The 23,208-nt window shown below is 38.7% G+C and overlaps 1 protein-coding gene across 2 annotated transcripts in view; it reads left to right on the top strand.

The window, feature by feature from the left end:
* The first annotated feature begins 2,517 nt into the window (after positions 1-2,517).
* Positions 2,518-23,208, top strand: part of TAFA1 (TAFA chemokine like family member 1) — a 565,991-nt gene continuing 545,300 nt past the window's right edge. The window contains exons 1-2 of one of the 2 annotated variants that reach the window (XM_030938323.1): positions 2,518-2,724; positions 18,308-18,428. In XM_030938323.1, coding sequence (XP_030794183.1) covers positions 18,311-18,428 — 118 coding nt within the window. In that variant the 5' untranslated portion in view covers positions 2,518-2,724; positions 18,308-18,310. Of the gene's footprint in view, positions 2,725-15,876; positions 16,383-18,307; positions 18,429-23,208 lie in introns of those variants that run through there. The other variant, XM_030938318.1, reaches the window with a different exon arrangement.

The following is a 23,208-nucleotide window of genomic DNA, read 5'->3' on the forward strand; positions in this document are numbered from 1 at the left end:
TAGACACACATAGACACACACACACAGACATACACACACGCACACACACACATATACACGGAGCATCCAAGGCTGTGGCCACTGATGGATAGTTTGAGAAAGGGGAGTGGTGTATTCTCTAATATAAAGTCTTAAGATAAGATAAAGGCCCAGGGACCTTTATGGAATAGCTAATATGTTACCTCAGCAAAGTAGTGTTTGGAGTAAGGGGCTAAGGTTGATTTTCACTTATATTCAAATCGTATTGAAAAGTCATTTCCTATTTTTCCCAGGGTCAATTCCTGACAGCAGTTTGCAAGTAGAAGACTTAATACACATATTCTTAAGTGTGTATGTGTGTGGTGTGTTGAGAGAAAGCATATGGACACTATTGCAATGGCAACAGAAGACAAAGTAGTATGGACTTTTCATGCTAGAGGAGATTTTAGAGATCTGCCGGCCCAACCCACACATTTTACACATGAAGAAATCCGCACTTATAAAATTTAGATGGCTAACTTAAGAGTGTACAGCTATTAAGTGGCAGAACAGAGACGGATCTCAGATCTCAGAAAGAACAAAGCTCAGATCCTCAATCCAATAAGCTTCACAACCCAGCTCTATTATACTTTTGTCTCCAGAAAGAAAGTCTTTATTATTATGTTGGTGCAAAAGTAATTGCAGTTTTTACCATTAAAATTGCAAAAACTGCAATTACTTTTGCACTGACCTATAACTGAAGCAAGCCCAAATATATATCATGCTTTGTCATTGCATGGTTGGCTTATTACCTTTCAGTTCTCACCTCAAAGGTTAGTACCCCAAAGGGCTCCTTGACCACTACCTATAGTCAGTTCCACTCCTTGTTCCCCAGGTTTTCCACGACATCATTCTTTTCATACATTCAGATCACATGCCCCAATCTTTAATCACCTTGTGCATTTGTGTCCTCGTTTTACTCTTCCAGTAAAATATGAGGCTCCATGAAGGTAAAGATTGTTTCTCCTCTTCACGTCTGCATCCCTAGCTCCTGTAATCATGCCCAGCATATTGTAGGAGCACCTAAATAAATAGTCATGCCTGTATACATTTAATACATATAAATATCAAGAGAATAAGTGGTTGGAGAGAACACATAAACTCTTCTTGACCACATATACTTCCTAATTACTGACAGCATACAATGTTTAATATCTCTGTGCTATTATATTTCTCTAAAGATCCCCATATATTTTTGTGTGCTGTGTCATAATTTCAAGCTAAAACAAAACCTGGAATTCATAGCAAAGGGAACCAGCAACATCTGATTCAGATGTGATTTTACCTGTGTGGGTGTATTCCACATAACTGTGAGTGTAACCGTAGCAGAGAGTAACTTGGCTTAGAGATGCTGCATCCCAAATATCCTCTTTGTTTGTGACTCTGACTTTGTCCTGTCACTTTGTTTGTGACTTGTGACTTTGTCCTGTGACTCTGATGGTAAGAATTGTTCATTCTTATTTCTGGCTCTTGGCAGCCTACAGATGCTTCCTGTTAGTGTTCCTGGCAGGTTACTGATGGGGCCTATTGTTTATTGCCCTATCTATCAAGTCCTATTTATTTTTAAAATAAACTTTAAGTATACTGTAAACTCCCTTCACAAACAGATTTTTCCTCCTCTTACACTTGACAAGCCTCTAAAAGGAATAGTAACTCTGTCTCATAAATATTTGAACCTGCACCTTTTAGGAAAGAATTATACTTAAGCTACTCAAGAGTAGGAAAGGTCTCTGTCTGAAACCTCCCTTCTAACTACTCACTTCTGTCTTCCTCTTCAATCTCTCCCTCACTTTTTTTTTTTTTTTTTTGCATTATCTTATTCCAACTTTTATACTGCTCCCTTATCCCACTGCAGACCCAATTCTCTGGTCAAAACTGCTGTCCATGTCTTTCTTAAGTATTGCTTATATAATGTAAATGTCTTTATTAAAAATATTAAAGGGCTTACTATTTCCAAGCTCATCAAACCCAAATGTTTTACATGTCCTGCTTGGTCCTACATCATGTGAATTTACTATTTTATTCAATCAACTAACACAAAGCTGATAAGAAAAGACTGTGACATGGTAAAACAAAAAAAATGTCTTGGGGTTTAGATTCATACTGACTTGGGTTCAATTTTAACATGACTACTTATTAGCTGACAGCCTTGAGGAAGTCTCCTAACTTATCTTACTATGTTTTCTCATTAGAAAAGTGAATACTAATAATACTGATTTGAGTAAAGTCATGGTTGTGATAATTAATTTCAGGTGTCAACTTGATTGGATTAAGGAATACTTAGGAAACTGGAAAGTATTACTTCTGGTTGTGTCTGCGAGGTTTCCAGAGGAGACTGGTGCATGAATCAGTGGACTGAGTGGGGAAGATCCACCCTCAATGTGGGTGGGCACTATCCAATTGGCTGGGGGCCCAGATAGAACAAAAAAGGAGAGAAAAAGATTTCCTTTTTCTCTCTCCTAGAGCTAGGACATTCTTCTCCTCCTGTCCCTGGACATCAGAACCCCAGGCTCTCCAGCCTTTGGACTTCAGGACTTACAAAAGCAACCTGCTGGGTTCTTAGGCCTCTGGCCTTGTACTGAGACTGACACCATCAGCTTTCCTGATCCTGAGACTTTTGGACTTGGATTGAGCCACGCTACTGGCATCCCAGGATCTCCAGCTTGCAGACAGCCTGTTGTGGAACTTCACAGCCTCCATAATTATGTGAGCCAATTCCCCTAATAAATCTCCTCATATGTCTATGTCTATATATATACCTATACCTATATGTATATCATCTATCATCTATAATCTATCCATATATCTATATCCTATTGGTTCTGTTTCTCTGGAGAACCCTGACTAATGCACTGGCATTCTCTTAATATTTATAGCTCTTCTCTTTCTAAGCACATGGTAGCATTACATTCCACCAGTACTTCTCAGTTTAGGAATGGTTAAATGATTTGTTTTGACTAATGAAATGTGAGTGGAAGGGATGTGTTTCACTTGTGGACAGACATTTTTAGAGACAGTGTGTGATTTACAATGGTCCCTTCCCCCAGTGAGGCAAATATGAAAACATATGGAGAAAGCTTTCATTATCCTGGGATCTTGACTGTTTATAATAAGCAAATCCTCCTACTAATCCCCCCTGGATATGCAGCATGAGCTATGGGGGTTGCTTGTTACTACAGCAAACATTTTTGTATCCTAACTGAAACATCTATTTGGCAAGGTTGTTTGGAGGATGGGTGACAATATACTTAAAGAGGCAACACAGTGCCACTATGCAATCAATCAATGGTATCTGTCGTCATCAGGAACACTATCATTGTCGTTAGCATTGTTATTTTGTTAGATTTATTTCTATCCTGCATTTCATCCTTATTCCCATTATCTTAATGTGCTTTAATATTTACATTTCTTGCCCTTCACTAAATTATAAGATCTTTGAGAAGGGCAACATACTTGATGTGCCCTCAGTCAGGAATAACCCATTGGATATGGTATCCGTTCCAACTAATCTACTATTGTAGCATGAATGCAAGTATACGTAATACATAAACAAATGGGCATATTTGTATTCCAGTAAAACTTAATTTATAAAAACAGAAGGCAAACCATAGTCTATAACCTTCATTTAGACTCTATTCTTATCCCTCTCCCTCCTTCTCTCTCTCCATCTTCAAATCTTCAACCCTAGTTTTCCTCCTTCTCTTGTGGGTGTGATTGTATTCTCTGCTTCCTCAGGTAACCTTTTTCCTCAAAGATAAAAGTAGCCACCAGTAGCCCTGTTATAAAGGAAGTAAATCCCCTCCTCCCCTGTGTTCTTCCTTGGGTAATGTGCCCTTGAGCCAATCTCTGCTGACAGAGCATGGGAATTCCTGATTGGTCAGGCTTGAGTTATGTGACCACCGCTTGAGTCATGTGACCACCCAGATGATCAGAGAATGGTCTGTGATTGATTAATCCTTCAGAGCCATCAGGGGTGCAGTTGGAAGAAAGTAAGATGCTTAGTAGACTCAACAGGGGGCTTCTTACAAGCTCTTTTCTCCTACACATACAGAGAAATAGGAAAGAACGAAATAGGAAAGAACCTAGTTCACAGGACCATCCTTAACAAATGTGTATTGGGTAGTAGGCTTGATACTTCACAGCCAATTTCCCTGGATATTCTTCAAAGACTTCCTGTGGGATCTGGAAACAAAAGTGTTAGCTTGTATTTCTGATGGATTGTTTCTGAGAGGTAGGGAATACAGCAAACTAAGAAGACTCTTAAGTTTCTGGCCAAAGCGCCTGGGTGAGTAGAGGTGCCATATATTTAGATGGTTAGAATTCATCTCCTAAACTGTAAGGGGGAAGCAACAATATGGATACTCCCCAGTTGGCTTGCAAGTATTTTCCAGTGATCTGGGAAAACTTACCAAACTTTACAAAAGCTAATAAACAAAGCAATATAATGTTATATGAGTCAGGACTCTCTGGAAACTATCCAAATTCCTCTCTGTAATATGGGGAATGCCTGAAAATTCCTAATATGAAATATCATACTACGGGGGGAAAAATAAAAACCTTATTCTTGCTATTCCTGGCCACATAAGGTCTGTGTAAAGGGCATTACTGGCTACCGTAGATATGTGTTGGGCACTCAAAAACTGAGTCAGTTTAGTATACCAGTACATCTTCTATTTTTACTTTGCTCAGAAAATCTGATGAAATTATACAAATCCCTGAAATCTAATATTTCTATGTGATAAGATTGTGTAAGAGGAGGGGGTGGAAGAGAAGTTTGGAAAATGTGGTGACAGATGGCAAGTGGGCTCAGGCACATAGCGTTCCTATATATAGGGGAGGGGACAATCTGGTTAATCAAGGGGAGGGGGGAGCACTTTCAAATTTAGATTCAAGTATTTTATATATTCAGCAACATCATTTAGTGAAGCAGTCTAGCCTGGTAGAATTTTTAATTTTTTCTTGGTTGGGGGTGAGCTGTGTGATATGTATTTTTAACAGTTTTCCGTATTCTTTCATGATGTCTACATTTAACAATCAAATTGTATCTATAAGTTTTGGGTGTGTCTGTTGAGAGAGGAATGAGAATATATATTTCTAGAGAGAGTTCCTTCCAAGGAAATTTACGACATTTCAAAAATTAGGGCCATTACAACTAATTTAACACGAATGGAAAACTAAAGTGAATGTTCACAATGAAGATGTCTTTATAGTTCAGTAGAATAAGCAGTGAGCTGGCAATGAGGACACTTGAGGTCCAGGCCCAGCTCTAGGTAATACAGTCCCAGGTAGACTGTGTTGCCTTACACAAGGCACTTCAGCTCTTTGAATCTTAGTTTGTTTATTTTTAAACTGAGAGTCTGGATTAAATTATCTATAGGATAATCTTGGTTTTATATTTCCATCGTTATAGGCTGTGTCTTAGTGCTCAGTTAGTTAGGATGCTTTTGATTCCAAGTAACAGAAAGCCCAACTGAAGCTGTCTTAATTCATCACAGGGCAAGCCTAGTGTTAAGTGGACCTTCGGATTGGTTTGATTCAACAAAGGACATTTCCCCAACTTGTTTACTCTTCTTTCCAGGGTGTCGGCCTCATGCTGACAGGTTGGTGGCTCTTCAGGATCTGAAAATATCAGTTAATGACTCCTGGTTAATGTCATGCTTTTTTATACAACTCTGGATGAAAATAGAAAATCACTTTCTGAGGCTGTCTTAGACAAGTGAGGAAATGTCTTTTGGAAGATCCCTGAAAGCTTGTCCTTGCATAACTTTGGCCCAAACTGACTTTTGTTCACATCTGTGATCATGTCAAGAGAACGGGGCTACCGTGAACTACAGGAAAGACTTTTGGAACCAGCAATTAGCTTGGCAGGGAGATTGTGGTTACATAAGTGAAAATCAAGAAGGATCATAAGTAATGGAAGCAACCATGAAATCTACCAAACATGGCTTGGAACACTTAAGTTTCATATGATCTACACAGTTAAATATGACTAGAAAAAAAATTAATGAAATAGAGGTTTTATATGGTAGCTATTATCATACCAAGCACATAGAGTAAGTATTCAATAAAGATGCCTTGCTTGGGCTAAACTTAAATCTGTTAAACACAGAGAACATATCTCTTAGTTGGCAACTAAATAACAAGAAATTGCAGGTATTTTGGGGGTTGCCATAGTGACCAGAGGCCTTCTGCCGTACATTTTTGTTTTCGTGCAGTGGTTTTCAAACTTGGCTGCAAATTGGAACCACCTAGGGAGCTTTGAAAAACACTATTGCTTGAGTCCCATCTCCAGAGTTCCTGATTTGATTGATCTGGGTGGCGGCCTGGGCATTTAGAATTTTAAAAACTCTCCAGATTATTGTAAGTTACTGCCAAGATTGAGGATTTCTGGCTTAGGGACTCCAAACATGAGCATGCTATGTGCATTCTCATCCCCTCTTCCCTTGAAGTCCGTTTTATAATTCTCTTTTTCTGTACTCTAAACTTGTAACTGTTACATTCTTCTCCTTGAGCTGGGACTCCCAGAGATACCACATGTTCTCCATTACACTATGGCAAAAACCTGAATGTGAGGGTGGAAACCAAGAGTAGGGAAGGCGTACTGTCAATAGGGTGTGTTAGAAGAAGGGGACAAAAGGGTGGAGAAAACAAGAAGTGATGCAAAAAGCATTTTCCTCTGGCACTAGGATGAGGTTGGAGATGCACATTAAGGCACTCTCAGACTCAGATTCCCACACAAACACCCATACACATACAGACACATCATCTGAAATTCTTCCCAGCCTCCTCCCTGCTCAGCCCACTGCCAACCACTTGCTTAGAATCTTGCTGCAAATTCATAAAACACCTAAAACACGAATAAATGAGAAGTGACTATGTATTCATTCATTCACACATTCATGTATTCATATGTTCTATAAATATTGATTAGGCACCTACTATGTGCCAGGTACATTGCCAGAGGGTGAGTGAACAGTGATAAATAAAATAGGAGCTTATAGCACATTAAAGGCCATAAATCTGGAAAGGATTTGGAGTATATAAAGCAGAGCAGTGATTATCTTCTTCACCAGGAATTGAGTTCTAGTCTCCGTACCTCATTTGTTGAGTGAATCTTTGGTAAACGAATGACTGCCCAAATGAATTAGTGAGAAAAGACCAGAGTGACTGGAGCATGGTGCACATGCAGGTGTTTAGGGAAAAGTGGAATAATATTAGCTTGGAAATAGGGGTGGATATCAGTTCATGCTGGACCTAGTTTTTTAAAAATCAGATATTATATTCTGTGTATTGGGAAATAATTGCATATTTTCAAGAAAGGAGTGATATGGTCAGAGAAAGTGTCCCTGAAATCAGGGAGGATAAAGAAAGGGCTATTTGGGAAAATAACAGAATGGAAAAATGTTTCTGAAAGAGAGAACAGAATGTGAAAAAGCTTTGAGTCAAGAATGGTATAATATAGCTGGGTGTGGTGAGTCACGCCTGTAATCCCAGCACTTTGGGAAGCCAACGTGGGCAGATCACTTGAGGCCAGGAGTTCGAGACCAGCCTGGCCAACATGATGAAACCCCATTTCTACTAAAAATACAAAAATTAGCCAGGTGTGCTGGTGTGTGCCTATAATCCTAGCTATTCAGGAGGCTGAGGGAGGAGAATTCCCTGAACTTGGGAGGTAGATGTTGCAGTGAGCCGAGGTCACTGAACTTCAGCCTGGCCAACAGAGCAAAACTCAGCCTAGAAAGAAAGATAGATAGAAAGAAAGAAAGAAAGAAAGAAAGAAAGAAGAAAGAAAGAAAGAAAGAAAGAAGAAGAAGGAAGGAAGGAAGGAAGGAAGGAAGGAAGGAAGGAAGGAAGGAAGGAAGGAAGGAAGGAAGGAAGGAAGGAAGGAAGGAAGGAAGGAAGGAAGGAAGGAAGGAAGGAAGGAAGGAAGGAAGGAAGGAAGGAAGGAAGGAAGGAAGGAAGGAAGGAAGGAAGGAAGGAAGGTAGGTATAATATGTTTGAGGAACTGAAAGACACTATGCTGCTTTGCCTAATTATAAGGATATAAAAGATAGTCTAGTGGAGAGACAATAACAGAGAAATATGGCACAGAACAATAGATGCTACAGCAAGTGCAGTTGACAGAATCTGTGGGAGTGTAGAGGAGGGGTCTCTAACTTAGACTTGGGAGGCCAAGAGAAACTCCATAGAGAATGACATCAAGAAGCTAATCTGGAAAAGCAAGCCAAGTTAGGAAAAAGGAAGGAGAAGGGAAATGGTAGGTAGAAATGAAAGACAGAGCAAGTATTTTTCAAATAGAAATAATGTTTCAGTAGAATTCTATACTTTTGCACATTCAAAGGTATAGAGAAGTGAGAAAACATCTTGCAATTCTGAACAAAATCTTAATTACACCAAATAAATCAAATTTAATTTTAAAACTTTATAGAGATTTATAGTGTACCAGATACACTGATGTGCATCTAACAATGATCCTTTAAAGCAGGTATCAGTGAGGCAACTTAGGTGAAGTTATACAGAATCCAACAGCTAGTAAGAGGTAGAGCTGAAGTAGACTCAAACAGTTTGACTCCAGAGTTTATTATTTCATTCCTGCTGTTAGATTGCCTCTCTGACCACATTAAAAAATAAATAAATAAAAGGAGGAAGACCCAAAGAGGTATAGATTAAAATATATATATATTTCTATTTTCCTGTGTTTTTCTACTATTTCTGGGAATTGTCTGGTTCACATGATTAAAAACTCAAGCCAGATAAAAGAGAATAATAAGCTATATTAATAGTAAGACAAAAACTTCTATTCTTCAGAAATTTACTTAATGGCAAATCAAATATAAACCTAGGAAGTCAAGAAAAGTTAATAGTACTTAAACCCACACTAGGAAAATAAGATACATGTATGATTACTTTTTTTTTTGTAGTTAACCACTGACACTATGTAGGATCCCATAGAAAAAGAAAGACATTCCTGTTTTTAGTATTTGGTTCATGTAGTAAAAAATTTACTGCCACAAAAGTAAAATCAACCACAATTTACAAGCAACAAATGGATGTCGAATATTTCAAGAAACAAAAGTACAGTACTTTAGATTGGTTAAGTGGATTAAGAGCACCATTAAAGGACTGACATGAAAAATGTGATATTTTGAGAAAAAAAATAATAAAATATAAAAAATACAATGAAAAATCATAAAACATAATAAAAACATATTGGCCGGGTGTGGTGGCTCATACCTGTAATCCCAGCACTTTGGGAGGCCAACACGGGCAGATCATGAGGTCAGGAGATCAAGACCATCCTGCCCAACATGGTGAAACCCCGTCTCTACTAAAAATACAAAAATTAGCTGGGCGTGGTGGTGGGCACCTGTAATCCCAGCTACTCAGGAGGCTGAGGCAGGAGAATCATCTGAACCCAGGAAGAGGAGGTTGCAGTGAGCCGAGATCAGTGCCATTGTACTCCAGCCTGGGTCACAGGGCAAATCTCCATCTCAAACACACACACACACACACACACACACACACACACACACACACACACACACAAACCAAAAAACCAATATATTAAATTGCAATTTAAAAAAACAGCACCAAATAGGCATGTTTGAAAAAGTGTTAGAAGTATGTATACTTAAATGTGAATGCTGGTAACATTTGTGTGATTGATTATAGATGACTTTTAAAACTTTTAGTTTAGATCTTGAGTTATCTACCTTTTAACATATGAATACATTATTTTATAAGTAGGAAGAAATTATAAAACATATCAAAGTCCTTTAGTCCTAAAAGTACATATGAAAGCTTTACTAGCCTTAGTCAACATTATAATCATGCCTTCAATATTCATTCTCCTTTTCCCATTATTATCCTAATTCTCCTTTAAGTGCCACCCTCCCCCACTGAATGCATCTCTTTTGGGGGATGCTCTCCAGAGTTAGGGATGTGGAATGTACTGTAGCTCTAAGCCCAACAATGTGATCTTTCCCCCTGTTCAAGGTCACTGGCTCAAGGAGGGGCAAGTGACCCAAGTTAAACTAATGAGGCATGACTAGTAGTTTGCTGGAGGAAGCTAGGAATAAATAATCCTTGCTCATGTGAGAAAACCCAAAACAATCCTTTCTCTTGTTGCTATGTGGATGAGGAAGCACATAGCCCAGGCAGCCATTGGCAGCCATTGGCAGCCATGTTTCAGCCGTGATGAGACACCTGCCTTAGAATGAATAGAAATTCTGGAAGGCAGAGAGAGTTTGAAATGAGCTAGTTTTTGATGGCTTAGTGGAATTGCTCATCAAACCCACCTGCAAGTGAGTGCCACCTGTGGGCTATCAACCCACAGGAAACTGTACATCTTCTTTATTATTTACTCCAGTTTGAATTTTGTGTATGCCTGTTTGTTTTTCTGTTAATTGTAACCAAACACACCCTACTTCTTTCTTTCTATGCTATTCTCATCCTGGAAGGTTACTATCACGTAATTAAAGATCTTTCTTTTAGCTTACTAAAAATTATTGAAAAATCACAGATTTTATTTTTCTTGACCTGGCTGCTGTATTCCAGAACTGTGCTGTCCAATGCAGTAGCTATCAACCAAATGTGGCTATTTAAATTTAAAATAGTTAAAATTAAATAGAATTAAAAATTCAGTTTCTTGGTTGCACTTGTGACATTTCAAATGCTTAATAGCTACATGTCAATAGTGGCTACCATATTAGCCAGCAGAAATAGAGAACATCTTCAACATTGCAGAAAGTTCTACTGAATAGTGATCTCTCTCTCTCTCTCATTCTCTCTATTCCTCTCTCTGTGTGTGTGTGTGTGTGTGTGTTTGCATCTATGCGTGTGTCTACGTTGGAGGGTGGGGAAGCACAAAAAAGAGCGACATTAGATTGGGAAAGTTGTATTCTAACATCATCTATGCTAGTTAATTTACCATGTTCCCTTGAGTAAGCCTCTTCCCCTTTCTTAGGTCTTCATCTTTCTTCTAAAAAAAAACAGGCTAGACAAGGAGATTTTGGGGGTCTCTTCTAGGTCCAATATACTGAAATTTTAAGTGTTTCCTTTTGACTTTTAACATCTGTAGACTTTTTTTATTCTCCAGGGATCAGCTGTGAGATCTACCATCAGATCATATTGGATATCAAATCCTGAGAACCAGGGTGGAAAATTCACAATGGTTTCATTTTTTTTTTTTTTCTAGCAAAAAAAAAAAAAAAAAAAAAAAAAAATCCAACACAAATTTAGTGGCAAGTAGCCATTGTTTTAAACAGTGTACAGGCCAATTTCCTTTACTTAGTGTCATTGCAATAGGCTAACACAGGGCAAGGTGGTCACCCTGAATATGGGTCACCACTTCATACATGAATATATTACCTACCAAAAAAGCTAGCAAAGGCTATGGGGAGGGTCACAAAATCTACTTATTTCTTTCTTTTCTTTCTCGTCACCCAGGCTGGAGTGCAATGGTGATCTTGGCTCACTGCAATCTCCGCCTCCAGGGTTCAAGCGATTCTCCTGTTTCAGCCTCCTGAGTAGCTGGGATTACAGGTGCCCGCCACCACACCTGGCTAATTTTCATATTTTTAGTAGAGATGGCGTTTCACCATGTTTGCCAGGCTGGTGTTGAACTCCTGATCTCAGGCCATCCGCCTGCCTCGGCCTCCCAAAGTGTTGGGATTATAGGCGTGAGCCACCACGCCTGGTCAAATCTACTTATTTCTGTAAAGGCAGTTCATTGTGCATGCCATCCTGATGGTGAATTAGTATTTTATTTTTGATTCATTCATTATTATTCATTTATTCATTCAAGCATTTTATTGTCTACTATATGCCAGGCAGTATGTTAGACTCTGAAGATGCAGCAATGACCAATATGCTTGTCCTACTTGCCCTCATGGTGATTCTTGTAAGGAGATAAAGCAGACGTTAAACAAATAATTCCAGAAATTGCTATTTATACTGGTATTTGAGATTCTAGACGTGCTGTCCCAAGGGATACAAGGGAACATAGCACAATGACCTGATCTTGTCTGGAGTACTAGAGAAGGCTTTGGAAAGAAAGTTTCTCCATCCTATTCAAGGATCCAAGAGAAGTCTACTAGAAGCCAAGAGTTAGAACGTTTGTAAGAGATGAAGCTAGAGAAGTAGGTGGGCCAGTTCATGCAGAGCCTCGTCAACCATGGACATAAGATTTGGACTTTATTTTAAGTGCAATGGGAAACCATTGAAAGGTTTTTAAGTAGCAGGAGTGACATAATCATCATGTGTCTCAAATATGCTCCCTCCAGATGCAGAGTCGGGGAGACACAGGTGGGAGCTACATACTCCAAGACAAGTATACTTGTTATAGTTCAGGTAAAAGATGATGGTAGCCTGGACAACAGTAGTTGAATGGAGAGGGACAGACTGGATGGATTTGAGGCATAAACAGGAAGTAGAATTAGTAGGCAGTAGTGACTGATTGGATGCAGAAGTTTATGGGGAGGGACATGTCCAGAAGAGTCTTCATTTCTGGCTCAAAGTATTGGGTTGTTGAATGGCCATTGGAATTGAGTAGCTTTGGGTGATCTGATCTTAAATCAGCTATGGATTTGAACGTTTTATAAACCAAAAAATCATATTATTGTTTTTATTATTGCCAAAGCAGTCATTTTCATGACCTTTATGTGCTTCTGATATATGTTCATATCCTTGCAAAAAAAAAAAAAAGGACTACTTATTTGCCATAAAAATATATATGTATTGCTTTGGTTAGAGAAAAGAAGGTGAAGCTGGTGGGATTTCAACTTTCTCTCTGTCCTAAAAGGAGAATAAAGAATAAAGAAATGAGAAGTGTAAGAACAAAAGAAAGGACCTTATTCTTTCTTTTTCTTCTACCTGGAAGACAGACAAGATAAGCAATGAGGAATTATAGTTGATAAAGTAATTGTAGAGCTAGGCTGCTGGAAGTGAAAAATGAGACTCCTACATGAAGGTTATCTTTTTTTCCAGTCTAAGAAAAATCTTGTCTCTCATTTTCTTTTTCTTACAGTTACTGAAAATTCTGCCTTATGGATCCAGATTCAAATTGTAGTATAGAATATCCCCAGTTTGATAGAAAATGATTTAGCTTCTCTTTCCAACTGTGTGCATTCCCTGTTGCTACTAAGGATCTTTATTCTTTCTTAAGCAGTAGTTGGGTTTTATTTTGTTGTGTGTGTTTTTTGGTTACTGCTTTTGTTTGTTTGTTTGTTTGGTGTTTACCTTGTGAATGTTTTGTATTTTTAAGACATAGTTGTGATTACTAATGTGTATAATGCTCTCCTCATGGCTTAGTACAGTGCATGGAACATAAAAATTCAATTAATAAGTGAATTACAAGATAAAGTTTTTATCAGTCAGGATAGACTAGATGATGCTGCAATAACAAATAACTCCTAAGTTGTAATTGCTTAAACAAAAAACTATTTCTTATTCACTATGTAGATCCATCAAAGATTGGTAGGGGAAGAGGAGGCCTCTGCTCAAGGACTTAGGCTGATAGCACAGCTTGTCCCTGCTTCAAAGGCAAGAAGAGATCTGAGGGTGTCACTTCAGCAATTAAATGCTCTATTGCTTGAGGAAATGCCATCAGTTCTAAAGACACCTCATTGGCCGAACCTTATGGCATACCCAACCCTAAATGGATCAGGAAGTGCAATCCTGCCATGGTCAGAAGGTGGAAAGACTCAACTTCTCTGAAAAATGTGAGAGTAGTTTTGCTTTGAGTTGGGAGAATACACTAAATGGACTCAAAGATCAATATATGTTGATTCTTACATTATTAGGACAAATGATCATTGGCTGTAATGCAATGGTCTGCAAGGTATTTGGAAGAAAAACATGGAACTCTGTTGATATTCTTGCTTCATTACATATATTTAGAATGATACTTAAGGCGAGTCTTTATTCCAGTTTTTTTTTTCTTAATTTTCAACAATGCCTATCTGAATACCTTGAATGTAGTCCATTAGGTGGTAGATTAAATTTAATTACAGAAGTAACTATCTTGACCCTTACTTTAATCTCTAGAAATGAAAAACATAATGGTTACAGGTTTTCAAAATGGTAGCCTTTATTAGCAAAGGTGAACTTCCTTTTAATTTTAATTCATTAGCATAGTAAAACCACAACCAACAATAATCATGGGGCAAAGGCTGTCTTGTATACTTCTATATTTCAAATACCTGGTATAATATGTACCTCTAAAAAGAATGAATAATCATTTTTTGAGACTATCTTAATGTTAAAGAAATAAGAAAATATAATAGTTATATTTTTGAGTTATTTTTTCTATTAAATATTTTATCCCAGTGTTTAGAAATGTACTCTTGGGCTTGAAATCTGCTCTATCACTTACTTCCCTACAACCTTGTGCACGTTCTTTAACCTTCATGTCTCCTCTCACATTCTGCAACTGTGAAACAGAGATAATAATAATAATACTTATCTTATGGGGTTGGTAAAAAGAATTAAATTAGACTTTACAAGACATACTATAGAATGTGCTAGCATCTGGTGAAGGTTTGATAAACATTACCTGCCACCACTGCTGTTTTTTGTTTGTTTGTTTGTTTATCTTGATGCTGTACAGTCAGTGTAAACTTTCTGTACATACTCATGAACAACAAGAATGAGGCACAGATGTGAAACATGCAATACCAACTAGAACTTTGGCATTTTTAACTAATTTTTAACTGTGGGATTAATATTTGCTACTACTTGGAAATCTGTTTAGATGTAAGATTTAGTGAACAGTTGTTATATTACAAAGAGCTATTATGTGTGTTTTGTGCAATGTGAAAGACCAATTGACAAGATTGACGAGTCTGAAGGATCCCTCACTCTCTCACTGTGTGTAACATGAGAAAAGAGAATCGCTTTCAAAGATGCAAAGCAGCATCGGACCTTCTTTATTGTGCCTCTGAAAGGCAAGAGAGTATCCTGGGGAATTTCAAAATGTTTCCAAGGAAGGAATATTATGAGAACTACCTTGATTTTGAAAACACCATAAAAGACTAGACAGTATGATCTATAACAGTGAGGATCTCATCAATCATGTTTTCTGCTTTGTTCTCCAGGCACCTAACACACAGTAGGGGCTTTATAAGTGATCTGTGAAATAACTGAGGGTATTTCAGAGAATTATTACCTGTGCAATTGACAAATGAAAACTGGGTCCCCTTGTATGCATCATTGAAGTTTAGGCAAAATTACACTGTATTTCTGAAGAAGAAAGGGTTCAAACCATAGTACGAGAAACAAGACATTGAACTACTGAGTGTTTTCCCTCCCCACCCCAGCATGTTATTTGAAGGAGAGGAAAAATTTTTTAAAAAGAGCTGTGAGCATATTTCTTCATTTGGTGCTAAAAATAACACATTTTTATTTATTAAACATGTTCAAAAAGTTCGGAAGGTTTTTATTGGACTTATGCATATATGCATCTATGTCCTATTCCAGGTAAATTCTAGTCTCCTATTTAACTGCTGAAACAACCAGCAGACTTAAATTAGTATAAACCTGACAATATTTGTGGTTAACTTACAGGTAAAAAGAACATTAAGAGGTAAGAAATGGCTTATATTTCACTTTCCCATTTACTGTTAGAAGTGTAACTCCCACTAATACTATCAGTATTTTGCAGAATGCTTTTTTTCTTGTTTCTCCTTCCCTCTTTACTGTTTTGTTAAATCAATGGTATCAGTAGGACCTCTAACATAATAAATCAGGCAATATAGTGTTAAAGCGCTGCTTGAGTTGTTGAAGAGTTAGTGGGCAGATATTACAATTCACTGTAGCTGTAATAGAGGGTAATGTCACTTTAAGACATGTGATACTTTGGAGCGGAGGGATGTATTGAAACAGACTACCGCTACTTACAGCACCGTATAGCAGCCCTGCTCCTACATTTTGCTGCCTTACTCTGCCCTGAATGCACTGGAGTGGGGATGGTCCATCGGCAACTATAAACTGATTCTCATCAGGAAACTGCACATTATCTCCCCATCACTTCAAAGGTCTCGTCAGGCAGAGGTGACGCCAGGAGATGATTTAAAGGTGAAAATGACAAGGTTTCCACCCCTCAAACCTTGGCTCCTTTTGTGACAATATAGTCTGAATGAACCCGATGTCTTTTTTTCTTTTTTCTTTTTTCTTTCTTTTTTTTACTGTGGAAATAGAATCGGAAGAGAGTAACATTTTTTTTTTTTTTTTAATCCTGATAAAGAAGATTGTTGGGAAGCTCTTTGAAAAAAGATTTCAAATTGTGGCACAGATGGATTTTAAAAAGTGTTAGATCTTTCCAATGAACACTAATAGAGTACTCTGCTCTTGGCTGGATTTTTCAGGTAAGAAGCATCTTTGAGGGTTTAAGATTCAGAAAGCAGATCGGAAGCATATCCAGGCATATCTAGAGAACTGTGCAAGGCTGAATGCTTTATTTGGGGAAGACACTTAATAACATTGAGACAACCTCTTGGTAAAGGAGCAAGCAGTGAGAGTGGCATGCAGGAGGTTTGGAAGTAATGCTGAGAATTAAAGAAAGTTAAATTAAAAAAGAAAATATTGCAAGCATCAAGTCACAGTAATCCTTTTGAGTAGTAGGATCTATATGGGTGAAGAAATGAGCAAGAGAAAGCAGTCATTGAAAAACTGTTAAGTTTTGGTTGTGGCAGGATATTTTTTTTCAAGTTTAGATGAATTTCTAGTACATTTTAACTGCAATTCACAAGCAGTAAATACATCCACAGTCACCTCTGTTTTGTCTTTCTGTAATTTGCAGGGTATTCTGAAAAAGTCCCCAAATACATTCGTTTTAGGTTTCACAGGAGGGGTGCTGCTATTCATTTCCACTGAAGAGAATGCATGTATGTTATCCCGATAGTTCTGAAAACAATAAGACAAAGTATGTTGTATACAAAAGTAAACAGTGGGCAGTGAAAGTAATTAGAAAGTGAATGCTCCATCTGAATCACAGACTTAGGCATGAATAGCACCAAGCTGTTGAAAATAATGTTTTCCTACTTTGCCCTTAATTATAGTTGTCACCATTTGTCTATTATAGTCCTAAAATCCTTCCAAGGCTGTATCTCTCTGCTAAAATCCACAAATGAGCCTGTGTTATGTGCATATATATGATGTATATTTTTGTTTTCTGAACATCATGGTTTTTAATAAAGAACCAATTTTCATGAATAAAGAAGCCAGGCTGGGAGGTTACTAGCACGTTTTCAATGTGTAGTTGAGGTTTTCGAAGGGTATGATTTGACAGTGAAAAGGAAAAGAAAGAAAGAAATCTTCTTCCAAAGTCCTCTCGACCTAACAGAAAAGCATACAGTTAACTGGATTCTTGTGTAGAAAATGCTTCACTATCACTGGCTGAGTAAGGACGGTGCTTCAAGTTTGATTAATTTGGCAATATGAAATGCAGCATGAGGTGTTGTTTGAGAAATTGGACAATATATAGCGCAGTTGAGCCTTTGTAGTTCCTAAGATCTCATAGGTGCAGATAAGACTGTCAAAGTTTCAGTGCTCAAGAAAAGGCACATATTCATCCATAAATACATATGCCACCTGTATATGCACATTCATCAATGCTGTACAACAAAAGCTACAATGAAATCTTAGGAGGCTAAGCAATATTGTAAATTATGGCTTGCTCTAGGATAGAAGCATAGGTCTTGCATCTGAAACTCATTCTGGCTAAACACAATCCCTTCTGATTCTTTGGTCCAGTCAAAAGTATCGGTTCTATCCGGAGATTACAACATGCCTCTGAGAAATGATTACTTAGTTTAGAAGACAGCATTGCAATTAAAAATTCATGACTGTAGAATTAAAAAAAAAAAAAAAAAGAACCCACTCTTTCCTTCCAGGCTTATGTCAGACTTGCAATGAAGTTAGAATGAACAGGAGGAGTCTGCAGCTTTTCAGTGCCTGAGATAACTATAGTTTAAAGATCATTGTGTAAAATAGGATTTTTAGTCAGCACACATTGTTTTAAACTGACTAACTGATAGTCTAAAACTTTATTTTTGCATTTTGGCAATCCTTGGAGTTTTGCAGAATTAAGAAAAAAATGAATGTATGATCATCTGAAAAGGGCTTTCCCTCAATCCCACTTCATGGCATGACCTCTGCTGGATCATTAGTTCTAGCCAGAGAAGTAGCAAAGGAACATGACGTCTGAGACCTCCCTTACCTCATCAGTGGGGCTGACTGAGCTGGGGGCTTGAAGCCGCGGGTAACCTTTCCTGTCGAATGTTCTCTTTAGAGAATGGCAATGGTCTCTGCGATGTCCTGGGTCCTGTATTTGTGGATAAGTGCTTGTGCAATGCTACTCTGCCATGGATCCCTTCAGCACACTTTCCAGCAGCATCACCTGCACAGACCAGGTAAGTCAGGAGCTGGATCCACTGCAGCCTCCTCCAGTCTTACCACTGTTTCCTTAACAGATGGTTGAATGCAAGTGACATAAAGTGCTGTAGTGTGGGCAGCTTGCCTTTGAATTCCAAGACATATTGTTGGCTGGATGCTTTGGGGGAAGGGGAGTGTGCCAAAATGTCTTGGGGGTATTCCTATTAATTTCTCAGAAAAGGTGGGTTTTTCTAAGTGTCACCCCGCCTGCTTCTACACACCTTGTAAAGTAGAAGTCATCTGTTTTTGGACGCTTTGGCCAATAGCAGAATATTCTGCAAAAGGTGGAATAACTTTCAAGACTTGAGGATTTTACCTACTATAATCTTGGTCTGTATGTGGCTAAGAATTTTGTTGGGGGCATAGTCCCCAAATTAACTTTGGAAGCAAGTTGTCAATGAAAAAGAAATTAAAAAGTAACTTACTATTTCTTGTCTGGTATAATATGCCTCCTTTCCTTTCTCCCCTCACTTTCTGTTCTTCCAGTATGCTCAGTGGCATTTTCCCCTCTCTTTTGGGAGTTTCAGGGACGAGGTCCCTCCCACCTGATTTTTGTTTTGTTTTGTTTTTCCTATATTGAATTTTTAGTTCCGGACGCATTTTGCTTTCTTCCTCTTTGTGTTCAAAGTGTATTTTTCACCCATCCACGGCCTCGCTCCTCAATCTGGATTTTGCTCTCCTTCTTTGCCTCTCCAGCTTTCTCATTACAGTCCCTCCCAGCTCGATTGTCCTTACCTTCCCCGGTTTTCGGAAAAATTTCCTTCCATTTTCTGTTCAGCATCAGCCTTCGCATCCTTCTACTACCCACCCCGCCTTCACCCTCCACCCAACCTCCCTCCCCCGCCTCCCTTCCTCTCTCGCGACGGTCAAGTTCGGGCTCTGGGGACCAGTTGCGCGCCCAAGTTTCTGATGCTGAGTTCTGAAGTGCTCCCAGCCCTCCACCCGCCTCTCCAAATCCCATCAATGGCCTCCTCCCATCCGTCGAGCTTCCTCCTGCTGCGTGGTCCAGCGTCTACGCCCTTGCCTTTCCCTGGCTCCTCAGGCGGCCTGGACACCGATCCCAGGCTCTTCTGTACAGTCCTCCAGCAATACCTTCCGGGGCCCCACTTGCTGCCTCTCGGGGCTCAGCTTCCCTGCTGGGGGCAGGCTTGTCAGAGCGCGGATGCAGCCCAGGGTCCTCCCGCGCGCCTGCACCAGGCTGCAGTGAGCGCGCAAGCCTGCTGGGTGCTGGAGCTCTGGCCGCCCCGGGAGAAGGGGTGGGGCTGGCTTGTGCTTGGGGCTGAGGCTGGGGGCTGATTCTGGGCCCCGCCATCCTGTTTCCCCACGCTCTGGTCTGAGAGGGAAGGCGAGGGGGCGCTAGTGCCCCTGCAGGTGGGCATGGAAACCGCCCTGCTTCAGGACGCGCTTGTATTTCTGCATCCTGTGTCCAGAGCCTGGCGAGGGAACAGTCACTCAAGCCTCAGTGCAACCGAGATGGAGGGAAAACAAAAGTGAATTTGAGATTCCCACATTACCTCCAATCGCTTAATCACAGTCAGTTCTGGCACAAATGTCTTTCACTACATGGTCATAAATAATAAACAATGCGGGACATCTGCACTCGTTGTGATACTCAACAGTAAGAATTCATGATAAAACAACTATTACGTGTATGTTTTAGGCAGGGCTCTCAGGATTAATTCACACTGCTTAGTTGAATCCTTATGCAAATAGGTGTAATTTCTCCCCTTTCGCCCAGGAAACAGAAACTCTGAAAGGTTAGGTGGCTTGTCTGAGGCCACACAGGCAATAGCTGTCATTGGAAGTCAGATCAGCATGATTCACTGCCAGAGCCTCTGTCCCTAGGAGGGGAAAATGCCTCTCAGTGCGCCAAGTGACCATGCCAAATAGCTTCTTTGCAGAAGTGTGAGCCCCTTCATATAATTTTTGAAAACTTTCACTATGTCAAAACTTGGTCTCATCTGAACTGCACACCCATTCTGAGAGGTGGCCATGGCAGAACTGGTGAGTGGTACGTGGTTGAGGGGAGAAGGCAGGGCTCAGGGCTGGCCACCCAAGTCTCTGTCACTTAAGGTTAGTGACATAACCTTGGACAACTGACTTTTCTGCTCTCATTTCCCACATATAGATATGGTGGTGGTGGGGGTGAGGTGGGGTGTAAATATAGTAAAAATAACTTCTAATAAGTCTTTTGTAAGCTGTAAAGTTCTTCACAAATATTGGGAATTACTGATGTCCCCACTTAATAGACTGTAAACCTGCAAGCCAGGGATGTTTGATGAATGAAGCTTTGCTGTTCACACAGCTAATAATCCACATAGCCGAGGCAACAACTCTTTTTTTCCTCTTGATACTGTTTTGTTAACCATGTGGTACATGGCTAGAATATACTACCAATGCTATGTGTCTTATTTTACTCTATGCATATAATCATGAAATAGATACAGTACCATTTGTAACAAGCTTTCACATAGTTGTCTCTGTTAATCAGTGAATATGTGGAGTTTTTTGGTGTGGGTTATGTGTAATAATTAAACTTATGTCTTTATAGGGCTTATTATTAAAATATCATATTTTTAAACTGAAAATCACATATTAGGTTCCGGCTGAAATTAAACTCAATATTTGTTTTCTCCATTTTCTTCCTTAGAATTTGTGTATTATCAACCAATGCATGGTTGATCTGTGTATCAAATACCCCAAGAAACTGCAGCACTGAAACCAATTTTGACCCCAAGTGCTAATATATTTGAGACCCATTTCAGCTTTATTGTTGAAATGAAGAAACTATAAATATCCCTTCCTAGATCCAGAATGATTAAAATGTTATTAAACTTAACATCCAATAGTTCTATATAATACGTTTATTCAACTTTCCTTGGCTTTTGACAATAGCTGCAAAGATTAAAGTGATAGATCTTGGTCATAGCCATATTCTAGATAATTCCAGTCAGATCCTTTAATACAATCTTTTGATTTCAAGAATAAAAATATGCCTTTTTTTGGATGAGAGTTGTGACGTTTTGCCTTGTAGGTCTTAAATCTCCAGGGACACTAATGAAATGTGTATGAAAACAAGATAGAAGTCAGGGCCAGTTATCTGTGACAATCCACCCCTAGATGAACAAATAAATAAATAAATTGCTGGATAAATGAGCAAAAAGGAAAAACATGATCTCATTTTCTCAAATCGGTTAAAACAAGTGACATGATGAGAAAAAATGAGACACCCGCAGACCCTGAGCTCTGCCACATTTGCCTAAGCTTGAAAAATCACCTCTTTCATAAAGCAAGAGCAGGCAGACTCCATGTGCATACCAAGTATCTGGGAAATGTGGAAAATGACAAATCTTTCACTCAGAGCCTTGAATGGAGGGAGAGTGAAAGCTTTACAGCTGCCTCCTCACCTGATTAGGAATGGCTCCCCCCCATCCCCACCCTCTGCTACCCAGCCTCTTACAGGCAGTTTGGCTGTTCCCTACATGGTAAGATTGATGGTATTCAGACAGCAAACAGCCAATTTCAGTCTCTCAAGAAATAATCCGCTACACTGACAGATGAGTGGAATTTGACATGATATTCCCCTCGTTCAGATTGCCTCACCTGGATGGCACCAGCCAGCCAGGGTCCTTTAGGGGAAATGGTTAGAGATTTGGACCAATTTCTGCTGTCATAACATGAAATGGAGACCATGTTTTTGTGAGGCCATGAATTTGTGATCTGTCTTCTCAATGCAGTGGGTTTGTACACAAACAGAATGAGAATATGTTAACTAGAAAACTGACTGATTTTAATGTATTCGCCTGCAGTCCCTAAGTACTTCCTATTTTTCATATTTATAGTATTAGGAATGGACCATTTATTTTCAGTTACTCACTAGTTAAGGAAGATTAAAACAGTCAATCACATGAAAGTGTATTTTAAAATTACACTAATGAGTAAAATGTGCTATAGATTAACAGATTTGTAATTTCAATAATTTAATATTTGGCTGGATCAAGGTTTTATTTGGGGAATGATGTAGGAAATTACCCTAACAACTTGAAGAATACTTGTGCTTTTTAAAAATTTTTCATTATAAAGCTATAGACAGGACATTTCACTTTAAAAAGACACACTGAACAATGAAAACTCAAAAGTGGTGTTCAATTGTTTCAGGTAATTAAAATAGACACCTCAACTCTTTATAATCACCAGGTTGTTTTGTGTAACAGGTTAAAAAAAAGATTGAATGGTTTTTGCTAATTGTAATTTTCTATTTTAGGATGAGTTTTCCCCTTATGGATATATGAATTATGACAGCAATTTTGATAGTTACCTAATTTTGAATGTGTGTGTGTGTGGGGGGGGGGTGTCCTTGAAACTTAGTAAAATATAAATCATCTCAAAATAATTTAGCAAGAAAAGATCCTTGGGATTCTTCAGTAATTTTAAATTATATAGATAATTACACGAGACAAGAAGTTTTAAGTGCCTAATGAATCATTTATTCCTGTGTCACTGCTATTTTATCGACAGGGGTGTATGGAAATGATATATAAAAAGATTACTCTGAATAGAGTTGTCTGCGTAATTTATACTTGACCTGATTTAAAGCTATATTAAGCAAACTATGTGTGTTAGATATATTCATTTATGCCTTGATCATTGCATACTGAACATCGCTATCCATTTTAAAGTATGGTATTTTTGTTAAAATATTAAAAAGCATTTTTGTACACCTTATGCTTATTTTTACCTTACTATTCAATATTACTT

This window comes from Rhinopithecus roxellana, chromosome 1, assembly GCF_007565055.1.
Source record: "Rhinopithecus roxellana isolate Shanxi Qingling chromosome 1, ASM756505v1, whole genome shotgun sequence".
Taxonomy (NCBI): Eukaryota; Metazoa; Chordata; class Mammalia; order Primates; family Cercopithecidae; genus Rhinopithecus; species Rhinopithecus roxellana.